Consider the following 12,347-nt stretch of genomic DNA (forward strand, 5'->3'; position numbering starts at 1 on the left):
TTCATGTGCACAAAGCATAGCTCATGTTCACCCTATTTACACCTGCAAGTGCTCAGCACTGATGAAGGCCCAGGCTTGGGTCAGAGTTCAGAGACTGGACAAGGTACATGAACATATATGAAAAGGCTGGTTGGAGCAGCTCCTCTGGCCCCACACATGGCCTTGTGGTACAAACTGAGGACTGTCAGTTGTCATCACGGTTTGCTGGGTGGTGATAAAACTGTCTGACAACTTGCTTGTGTTCCCTACTTCAGTGGTCTTGCAGCAGCTGCACAGTGATGCCAAGGCTGTGGGGGAAAGGTCTCACCTGCCATCCTGGCTCTGGCCCCAGGCAGGTCTGTCCTGTGTCTCTGTGAGGTGGCAGCCAAAGCAAGCGCCATGTGCAGCCGCACCTCTGTATCTCACAGTACACTTGGTGGGAAGGCAGACTGCTTGGAATTCTCGTCTTTATTCCCATGTGGTAGAGAAGCAGAAACAGATACAGATACATTTCTGAGTATCTCAATATTTCCTTATAGACATAAATATATGTTTTTAAAATTTCATATGCAATCAGTTGATCTATAGAATCTTGTTACTGTGAAGCCCTTTGCAGCCTACAACCAGCCTTACGTCTATTTGACTGTTGGGCACATACATGTGCCTATGTACCTCAATACAAACTACCTGAATTTCTATACCTGTGATCATTCATTGGAGTTGGTTTGAGCTACAACTTTGGTACCTGGGTTTTAGTATTTGGCTGGACGTCAGTGTTGTGTGCATCCCAGTGGACACACAGTGCCCCATGCTGTGGCTGGAAGTAGCTAGGCTGAAAAAGATCATATTTATCTATTTCTGTCGTACAGGCAAGTGAAAGAAGCAGTGAATTTTCTCTAACTTACCCATTCTTTACTCAGTACTGCTGGCTAAACACACCCTGGAAATCAGTTCTGGCATTCGTGTAGAAGTTCTTCCACTTGCCTGAAAATACAGCACCTTGTAATTTAAATTGCCTTTGTGCAGTCCATGCCATGTCTGAGCCTGCTTGCAGCCCGGGGGGCAGGAGAGGAGCTGGCTCCTGGAGCCGTATCAAGCGGAGCCGCGGGAGCCAGGGGACGCATTTCTCTGAATTGTGCAGGAGACTTCTGAAAATATCCTCTGTGCATGCATTTATATCATAACCTTACACTGAAAATGTAGGGTCTGCTCCCAAACCCACAGCCAACTAGCATAACAAAATCAGATTTTACTGCTGTAGTGTCAGCCTAGGGTTGAAATATGGCTTTGAAACCCTCCCTTTCACCCCACATTTTTAATGAAAAACAATCGGGCTGGAGTGTAATAGTGCTTACCCTGGCTGCATTTGACTTTAGCTTTTTACTTTTAAAGCTTTATTTTAGGCTTTAAGAGCTTCCAATTAAACTTTTTAGATCCAGAGTGAAAGCCTGAACGTGCCTGCCTGCACACCACTGAAATTCCTGGGTGGGAAAAGGATATTTTTCTATTAAAATTAAGAAAATGAATACTCTGGTTCATTTTCTCCCTCCATACTCCTTACTCTTCTTTTTCATAGCAAATTTTCATCTGTCGTTTTCTTATTCCCTTTTTTAACATCTCCCATAGCCACTCCTTTATTTCTTTTTTCTCCCTTCCCTTTCTCCTCTTTCCTTTATTTCATCCTCCCTGTTCCCTGCTGCCTAGCCTGCTTCTTGATGTTAACCCACAGTTGCAATAGGAGGGCTGAATACTTCATCCTTCCAGTCAGCAAGGCACACGCTGTAAATCCCTTTCCAAATAACACCCCAAAAAAATGAAGCCTGTCAGATATTTGTTTATCCACTATGAAATGCACACAGGAGACTATCACCAGGGTATTTGACAACATTACACGATTAATTACATGCTAACTCAATGAGGAAAAATTTGATTCAGTCAGCTTTGCAGCAAACCTGAAAAGAACATAATGCCATACAACCTTCGGTTCGTTAACAATTCGCCTCTAATGCCACAAGGCACTGACTCCCATTATAAGCTCTAATAAAGCCTGGCTGAAAAAACAAATCTCACACAGTGCCCTGAATCTCAGCAAAGAGAACACACTGTCAGTAGCCATGGGAAATACAGAGCTGGCCATGACAGCCAGAACAATGAAGTGATTTACACCAGGTTTGTATCTAGTTTGCTAACCAATAAATTCTTACATGCAGGTGCACAGCCCAGGACTGTAAGACCATTTGGACCAAGCCTGCTATTATGTGGTGCTTTCTGTGCACTTATTAATGTAAATGTTAATGTAGATCTGCAAACTCAATTCTATTTTATGGTTTATAAAATACACCTATCCCAGTCTCTGTGGGCATGTACACTCATTTCATAAAAATCACATGTATTAAAATGTAACTAGATGCCTACTCCCTCTTCAGCAGTCTCTAGGACTGCACAGGGAAAAAGTCTTCAGCTTCCTAGGTACTCAGAAAAAAAACAACTTGAGTGATACCAGCCCCTCATTGTTCAATCTCAGATCTGATGTTCTGGTGCAAGAAGAAAATTTCAGAGAAGGCTTTCCCTGAAATGCTTTGGTCTGGGGCATGACGGCAAAGGGAGATTTCCAACATTGGCAAGACCCAACCTATGCATCTTAACAGATGTCCCACCACAGCTAGAGGCGTTCCTGAAAGACCCACAGAGAACATAGAAAATTACTTGATGTAACAGTCACTCTGTGCGCATAACTTCACAGAATCATCAAATCATAGAATGATGTGGGTTGGAAGGGACCTCTAAGACCATCTTGTTACAACACCTCTGCTGTGGACAGGGTTCCCACCCAGCAGCTCAGGCTGCCAAGGGCCCCATCCAGCCTGGCCTTGAGTGCTTCCAGGGATGAGACACTCACAGCTTCTCTGGGCAATCTGCGCCAGTGTCTTGTCACCTTCTGTTGTCATTGTGCATCTTGCTTATCTGAAAGGATGGTGGCTGATGAGTCAGGCATTATATTTGATATGTGAAGCCAAAAAAAGTGAGGTGTCAGGGTCATGGGGATGACCATTACAGGCTGCTCCACAACCTCCTCCTGGAAGAAGGCACAAGCACTGGTAAATGAAAGCTTTGCTGAAGAGAAAATTCCTCTAGAGCCTAGGCCTAGAGCTCACCCAATAAATGGACATGGCAATAAATCCTTGTTATGGCTATAAATCCCTGTTAGTTTTCCCTCCTTTGCACTGCTGAGCAGCCTGTGTTAAGCCACTTTCCCTCCCAGAGGTGGGAGAATGCTGGTGATACTGTGTGATCCATGGTTTACTTCAAGATCTTTTTTTGGAGAAAAGGAGCTGAATCAATGTAGAATAGTAGGGGAATATTAGCTCCAGTTGACCCAGTTTTATTCTTGGAAAAACAGAGATCTGAAAGTCATATATGCCCTGAAATTGTGGTTTGGAAAATACTAGATACTCAAGGGATAGTGTGTGTGTGTTTTCTGTGTGACCTACAGAAATACCTCATCTCACCACTAATTTACTCACATATGTAAACTTCATTTTTCATTCAGCTGCCCCATTTATTTCCTGTTCCTCCCTCTTTTTCCTCCTCTTGCTTGTTTTGAAAATGCTGGTCAACACATGTTAAGCAAGAGTCTCCAAAACCAACAAAAGAAAGTTCAGGAAAGGCAGAGGGAGAGAAACAGTTGAATAACACTGCCAACTTTAAAATGAAGATAAGTTATACAGGACCTTTTATTGAACCAACAAATATTTTATAGTATTCACCACTTGGGGCCAGCATTTCTTTTTTTTTTTTTTCCCCTCCGTTTTGAGCTGGAGTAGGTGGTGTGTAATTCATGAGGAATCTGTACATGTTCAAGTAGCTTCAAGTAATATTACAGCCATGTGGAACCAGCTTACAGCATCTTGATTTCCATGTCCATTTTTTTTCCACTGTATAGTATTCAGTGCCCTTTTCTCTCTGTCTCATTCTCTCATTCACACATTCCTTCACCTCTTGGTTTCCAGCCATCTTTACTTTGTCAGTGATACCTGATAACACAAATCAGGGTTTGTGCCAGTTGTTGCAGTTTGCCTTGAACAGTGTAGAAGAAACACTGAGTGTGGGAATGCACGAATGCTTCTTGGTCCCATGTAAGTGTGGTCAGTCTTTCCTTCACTGTTCCCTGCAGGGCTTTTGGCTGAGGTCAGTTCATTACCACACACATGCAGTGTTCTTTAGATCAAAATTCCTATTTCAAAGGGATAAAAAATAATTAAAATTAGCATTAGTTAGCACACCCCTAATGGTATCCAAGTATATGAAAGTTGAGTCTGGACTCAAAGAACTGTGAGGGTCTGAATTGTTCTGAAATATTTGAATGTGCTGCAACACCACGTAGCCAGAGAGCTTTTATATGTGGTAAATTGGAGCAGACACGTGTGCTACAGCATTTATACGCTGTGTTTCTTCTCCAATGCTGGATATGCTGTTTAAAAGGGCACTGTGTACATATTTAGATACATATCTTCTGGGAAATTATTTGAATATTACTTCAACAACAGTCAAATGTAATGGCAGTGCACTGGAGAAAAGTGGTATTACAGTTCAGTTTGTGGATACGTTACTTTCAAGAACACTGGGTTTTATTTGCTTTGGGTAAGCCTTTCTGATAGCAGAAGAACAAAAGATAATATTTTAACTATAGGAGAAAACCTGGAAAAGTCTGCTCTGAAATGCTTTTGACATAAATGGTCAAAGTATTGCCTAGCCATGTTGTCTTTGGACTTCTGAGACTCATTTCCATCTCTGCTAAAATGGGACTGCAGGCTACCTTGCAAGAGAGCTGTCAGGATCAGCCAGTGAATATTTATGAAGAAATTTCATGGTGAAAAAGAAATATATATATATTCTACGTGTATTATTAATAATTATGTGAGTCCTGAAAAATGCCATACTGTATCACAAAGATGGTATTGTCCAGTGACTACACTCTTGGCACAGCATGCTACGGTAAACTGTATACTGAAAACTCATACTAATGGAAAGGTATACAAGATTCCATTTGTGAATGATTTATAGTGACTTCCTATTATAAACAAGAGGGAACAAATATCCTACACCGCTGGTTTCTTTGGGCGGATGGTGAAAGCAGAATGAGACATTCCTGGCCAGGCAAAAGCTGATTCTCTGCATACTTGCAGTGGGAGCAGAATGGAGCACCAGTAAGTGGGATCATTTATGACAGTCCCCAATTATATGTGATTGTATTTCCATTTTCATAGTGCTTTAAACTTCCCAATTGTAGACCAGGTAACAAATTTCTTTAAGCAAATGCAGGACTTGTAACAAAAACAAGATTTTTCTAATGCTTAATTTTAAGGATCTGCTGAGAGCCTACTAACATCCTTTCCCACATTGCTTTCTGAGACAGAAAAAATTGCTTTCATCATTAGCTAATTGATTTGGCTTTTCCTTAATATGTGATTGAGCGCAACTCTAGCTTGTTTAGGAAGTGCATTGGATTAAAGATTTTCACAGTGCTTGGGGAGGGCAGCTATGGTGCATCTTTTCAACCCTGTAAAATAGAATAAACACTTTATGTACTGGGAATGCTGTTCTTTGGTTGCATTCATTTACCAGTCTTGCCATTCTGCTTATACAGTTGAAACAGACTGCAATAGTTTTGTGTGTATTTAAAGTGTCAAAAGCATTTATCAGAAGCTTAAGTTATTAAGTGGGGTTAGAGCAGGCAGGTTGCAAAAGATGGTGAAGACTAAGCTAATGTTGGGTAAGATTCACTTCATTTCTTTTTTAATTCAGTAAGATTTGCCTTCTACCTTCCCTCTCATGTCAGTAAAGAGCCAGACATGTCCAAGACTACAGTTCCACCAGGCTAAACTAAGCCTTCTTTATGAGTTTGGTCACGTTGGCTTGACCTGCAAGGTGTCAAGGAAGGCCTGGGAATGCTCTATCCCCTCAGAAGGCAAAAAGACATGGAGACCAACATTCATTGCAGAACTGCTTGTTTGCCTTTCTCAAAATGGTTCTCCTCATCCAAAGATGGTGATCATACTCATTTCCTTTACTAAGGTCTGTTCAGACAAATGTGAGCGCCTTGAATGCTGTGGCACTGCAAAAGGAGATATGCTATAATAGGTTTGGTATAGCAGAAAAGGATTTTTGGCAAGAAAAAGTGCATTCAAATGATGGATTGTCAGACTTCTTTGTACTAACATGCTTTTACAACACCTATTGGCAAGAGCTTTGCAAATTATCAATTATGTTTTTATTGTAATCCAGTTTCATATTTCTCGGACATAAATTATTTGTTTAAAAAATATAAAGTCTGAATGGAATAAAAGAAGATCTCTAGCAAAATTAAAGAAGGGGTAACTCTTTGGTCTTGGGTTGTGTTTTCTAGCTTTGCTACTGCTTTTTAAACTGTGGGCAAGTTGCTTTCTTTTAGAACTGGCTAAATACCACTAAAAAATATTTGCAAATACTCCTTCAAATAAACGCTGGAATTGGAATGTGTGTCACCATTCACACCTACTTTCCTCAGAAGTTTGTACAAGCAATTTTTTTGTTCATAGGAAATATTTTCCAACAGCAAAAGAAACTGACAGATGCATGAGAGAAGTGTATTTATATCCAGGTTTGCTCTGGCAACAGTGTTCTGTTACTTGCCATTTCCATTTCTATACCTACTGACCTATTCAGTCCTAAACCTCCTCTTTAACACTGTCTCTATTTAAAAATAAAAAAAAAAAAACAAAAACAAAAACAACCAGCAAACACTAAATCAAGCAGGGCTGAAAAACTGTTTGTAGCCCAGTATATTATGAAGAAGGAAACTTTTGGTGCCACTCAGTACATCTCTGCAAATTATATATATATAATTTTTTTTAATATATATTTTATTATCCTTGGTTTTCTCTTTTCTTCCTGGATTGAACTTTTCCCCCATGCAGTGATCTAGGATAGCTCAAGAGACAATGACTAAAGATATGTTGTTTTGGAACAACATATCAACCCGAGGACTTGTGGACATTTATAAATCTGTTTTGCAAAAGCATGAAGTCCTGTTAAATCAAACGGCTTGGCAAACATCTGACCAGTGAAATTACAGATGGTCTGTCTGCATTTTTTATGGTGAGCCTGTGGTCTTTGCTGTTCACCTGCAAGCACTAGGGAACATGGCTTTGCCAAGGTGTTGGTTGTGTTGGCTGCAAGAGCAAACTGGCCACCCTTTGGTGGCGGGTGAAGCCACTTGTAACCACGAAGCTAGCAAGGGATGCTATGTGCTTTGAGATGTATTCACCTGGAAACTCTGTTTAAAGAAAAGATCAGCTTTTAATTAATAATCTGGTTGGAACCTAGCAGTAGGGTAGACTACCAGCTGGGTATCTGGCTTCATTGCTTTACGAGATTTAGGAGTTATTGCGGTCATGTAGCCACTAAAGCTCATGCTCAAGCTTTTTCTTTTGTTTGACTCATTCTCCACAGTTAGACATCAGCTTCTCATTCCCCTATAATGCGTTTCTGTGTTAGGATAGGAAGTCCACTGACTAAAGCATACAGATTTCTGCCTGGCAAATATTTCTGGCTTCTCTGCAATGCGAGGACTTAATGAATGAACAAATGTGACCCTTGATGGGAAAGTGTAGCTTACTCCTGTGATGCAATTTCACCTCCAAAGGCTGTTAGCCACGTGTGCTTGTTCCTTGTGTCCTGTTCAGCCTGCCTTTGGGACTGAGGTGCAGCCTGGGCAAGGGTAGCTTTAAAAACACACACATCATCTGTGTAGGGGTGAAAGTCCTATTTTTAGTGCATACAAGAGGGCATTCACTAAAGGGAAATGAAACTGGGTTTTATTTTTAGTTTTTGTAATTCCTTATGTCCTTGGGATTTATGTACTGAAAAACTCACTCCATCACCCAGCAAAATGTAGGTGAACTTCCAGGATCAGCATTATTCTCACTATTGCCAATAAAACACGGGGCCACTCCAGGGTGCTCTGGGCAGGATTCAGCACTGGTCTTGTTAGTGTGGTGCTGGAGAAGCTCAGCAAACTCTGCCCCAGCACACCCTATTCTTACATAGCTGTGGCACAGGAGCCTCCCCATGGCTGAAATTTCTCCACAGTGGGTTTTTTTGACTCATGTCTGCTTCAACCTCAATATGGATTTCTCCAGAGAGGCACTTGAGTGAAGTCGACCCTTTATATGTGTCCAAAGAAAGTGTGGTTTTGGTATCAATTTTGGAATTAATCTGGAGTTATTTTTCTATTTGCCTATTTCATGAATTTGCTTGTTTAAAAACTACTGGAAGAAAAATAGATGTATTTTTTTCTTTTTCAGAAACTCTGGAGAATGGACCAAATAAGTATGAAAGGTGAGTAAGGAAACATGCTATTTCCCTGTACGATTATTATTACAGTTTTCCTAACATCACTTAGCTGCTATGTAGATGACAGAATCATAGAATGGTTTGGGTTGGAAGGGACCTTTAAGATCATCTGGTTCCAACCCCCTGCTATACATATATATATATATATATATTCCTCTAGATCAGGTTGCTCACAGCCCCATCCAGCCTGGCCTTGAATGCTGCTAGGGAGGGATCATCCACATCCTCACTGGGCAACCTGTTCAGTGTCTCACCACCCTCACAGTAACGAATTTCTTCCCAGTATCTAGGCTAAATCTACCTTCTTCGAGTTGAAAGCCATTTTCCCTTGTCGTGTCATTACATGTCTACAAAAAGTCCTTCCCCAGCTTTCCTGTAGGCTCCTTTCAGCTATGGGAAGTAGATACTGCTGTGTAAGCTGTGTATGTAACTGTTTGTTATTGCTTGAATCTAGCGCAGCTAACAGAAAAGGAACCAGCAAAGATGAAACGTACTGGAAGGAGATCAACGCAGCCATGGCCCTAACAAACCTCGCCCAAGGGAAGGACAAACTGCAGGGAACTACCAGCTGCATCATCCAGAAATCCTCACATATATCAGAAGTAAAGACTGTTAAAGTGCCATTAGTCCAGCAGTTTTAAAGAGATGAGTTACTTTTTTCTTGTCAAGCGGACGTTTTCCTCACAGGATTGGTTTCAGCAAAATCAGATTCACAGATATGAGGCAGACATGGAAAATAGGTCCCTTCTTACAGTACAGTCAGTTTGAAAAAACAGTGTTCCTTCAGATTCTGACGTTTTCATTGTATTAAATGAAATGTTCAACTGCTTCTATAAAAGGCATGTAAATTATATAAAAAAAACAAACCTGTTTTTATCAAAACATTAACTTATTTTATGTTAATCAAAGTGCGCATAAGGTGTTTGCATTGCTATTACAGTAAGTGCCTTGCTTTCCAAAAATAAGCTATAACGTGGGCATCGTACAACAGTATTATGCCTCAAAATGACAATGCCATAATGCTTAAACTTTGTGTATTATTCCAAGTGGGCTTAAGCAGCCTAGGGCTAAACACATTACTGCTGAATGCCCTGGAGAATTGTGCATAATAGACTTGAACAAATTGACAAGTCTTAATAAAATTGTTACATCATTTTTTTTCTCTCTTTTTTAATCAACAGTGTTATAAAAATTGTACAGTATGTTTTGTCAAAGTGACATTGAGATTGTTATGCATGTTTCTTACCTGTATATGCAGTATATTAAAATACCAAAATCATTCCTTTGGAAAGTGCAATACTTTAGAACACACAAATTTAGGAAATAAGTTAATTGTTCGGATCATTTTGAACTTACACATGTGCTCCCAGCCATGTTGCTTGTTAAAGATTTCTAGTTGAGAAGGTTCTAGCCAGACTAGCTGTAAAGTCCATTTTCTATTGTTCTAAAGCTCTGCTAGTGACTTACAGAAGTTTTTATATGAGTAAACAAAGTCAATCTCTTCTTGTACAAAACTGAATCTATAGTGCCATTTATTATTTGCAGTGGAACTCAAAAACGTTTCCATGGTGGAAATTGTTACTTCAAAGTGTTTTAAATGTTTTTGTTTTCTGTTTTTTGGTTTTTTTTATTGTAGGTACTGCATAGATGAGGACAGTTGACTGACAGTTCACATTTCAGTGAGAAAAAGCTGTAGTGTAAACTATCAAAGCCCACAGTAGTAACACAAATGAGACTTGAAACATTGAAAAATCCCAGCGTTCAATGTTGGAGGGTTTTAAATAGATACTAAAATGTATTAAATGTCACATCTCTATACTTGACTGCTGTTGAGCGTAATAACTATCAAAAAGCCCAGCTTATTTTAAGGGTTTTCTTGGGCGTACAAGTTATTCTTAAATCATATAACAATAGTCTAATGAGGTTTACAGTGCTTGAATGGAATTTAAATGACAGCAATTTACAGTGGCAAAGCCAAATACGATTTATACTGAATCAGTTACAGAAAACTGGAAAAGAGCTGTTTGTTGCTAGGAATTGGATATTTTTCTTCCTGTGGTTATCCTGTCAGGTTTTTTCCTATTTATCCCTCTCCCCATTCCTCTTTCATGAGCCATCAATGAACAAGATAAGACTTCAGTCCTGCTCCCACTGAGTTCAATGGCCAAATTCCCACTTCATTGGAAGCAGGACTGTGCTGATGATTAAACTAAACTTGCAAGAATAGGTTGTTCCAGTTGCACTAAAATAGTCAAGACACATTGCAAGTATCAGCCTTGGTGCGACTTCTTAGGAAACTTCTTGATGTAACATAACATGTTGTTGGGTTTATTTAGTGTACAATGAAAATGATTTGATATAAGAATATTTTGTACATATATATTTTTACTTTGTTTTCTAAATTGCTGATTTGCATTGACTTAAAGTGCCAAGCGAGAAATGTATGTTGTCATGACTGTATGAACAGTTGAAGTATATGTTTTACTGACTTGCATCATTATGTGTCTAAGATTCCGTGACATTAATTTTTGATACTTTACTGGATTTTGACATAATAATGTGAGTTTATAACTAATAGCAGAGAGTTAATACTTCACTTTTGTTCATACTATTATAAGTTATTCTGGTATTAAATATTTTGTGAAAATAAATTGATGGTTTTGACAAACTTTTCTGTTAGGAATATTCACAGTGTTTTTGTCTGCATAAACGACAACAACATTTGTCATGTAAAAATGGTACCTTTGGTGACTTCTCTGGAGCAAAACTGGAGAAGACAAGCCATACTATAAACTTGTTCATGGTTCTTTCTTTAAAATGATCAAAGCACAAAGAATAATCTGTAATACACATCAAGTGGGTTTTAAATTTAAGAAATACTTGGCATAATTTCTTGTTACCATTTCCTTTAATTTATTTTTTTTTCTACTGCTGCTTTAGAGTTTTCTGAAAACACAAATTCTAATGAATTATTTGTGTGTCTTTTTTTAAATAACAAGAATCATGATCAGTGCTGAGCCAACAGCTAATGAAGACTCAATAATTATTTATGATATTGGAAAAACAAACATTATTACTATAGCTCTTCTTTGTTTCAACATATGTAACCATTTTAGTAAAATAAATAACTGCAAACAACATATTGCTGGTTTGAATTAAATGTTCATTTATCTCTCCTTAGTCATTTGCATTTCTGGTTTCCTTTTAGAGGCAGGATTACTCTATAATGTGATATAAGCCTGAGACAGGCAAAGAAAAACAGGAATGTCTCATACAACAGCTACAACCACTAAGCTGTAGTTCTCACTTTGTGGCCTCACAATGAAGCAGCTAAACCAAGGAGAGCGAGAGCAAAGCCACAGGCCAACATACAGAGCATTCTGGGGACATCTGATTATTTGGTGTCTTGGACTTAACTAAGTTCTAACTTGGAGTTTTGGTGAAGGACAGTACCTGGATTTGGATGCCCACGTGTAAAATGCATAAAGTAACCACTGCACTGTTGGGTTAGAAGATGTGGAAGAGTTGATATCACCTCTGTACTGTGCAAAGAATGGATTTAACTTAGGTACAGATAATCCACACGTGGGCCTAAACCTGTTTCTTCATTATCCCTTCATTAAGCTAATTTTTCAGTATGTGCCCTGGTGCTTTATCCACCTGAACTATCCACCAGTGCAGATACACTGAGCATGAGATGCTACTACAGAAAGCAGGCTTGATGTTAAAAATGGGTGGGATTGCTGATAGTCATGAACAGCCAGAACTCACCAGTGCTTCACGTCTTAGTCACAACTTCCCCATTCAAAATGGCAGCTCTGGCAAAGTAAGCATCCCAGTGTTGACAAGAAGCAGTTGCAACAGCAGAGATTTTGCTGTTCCAGGTGCCCACTTGCTCTGTAGTGAAGGGAAGAGTGTAGTTGTCTCCTAGCACAGCCACCTTTCTCACATACACCATGATTTTCATTACTGTG

The 12,347-nt window shown here is 39.4% G+C and overlaps 1 protein-coding gene across 1 annotated transcript in view; it reads left to right on the forward strand.

Annotated features, from left to right (window-relative positions):
- The window catches only part of MKX (mohawk homeobox), a 43,371-nt gene extending 31,856 nt beyond the window's left edge, over nucleotides 1-11,515 (forward strand). The window contains 2 exon segments of the mRNA XM_015853317.2: nucleotides 8,325-8,358; nucleotides 8,828-11,515. Coding sequence (XP_015708803.2) covers nucleotides 8,325-8,358; nucleotides 8,828-9,014 — 221 coding nt within the window. The 3' untranslated portion in view covers nucleotides 9,015-11,515.
- Nucleotides 11,516-12,347: the final 832 nt, after the last annotated feature.

The sequence above is a fragment of the Coturnix japonica genome, chromosome 2, assembly GCF_001577835.2.
Source record: "Coturnix japonica isolate 7356 chromosome 2, Coturnix japonica 2.1, whole genome shotgun sequence".
Lineage (NCBI taxonomy): Eukaryota > Metazoa > Chordata > Aves > Galliformes > Phasianidae > Coturnix > Coturnix japonica.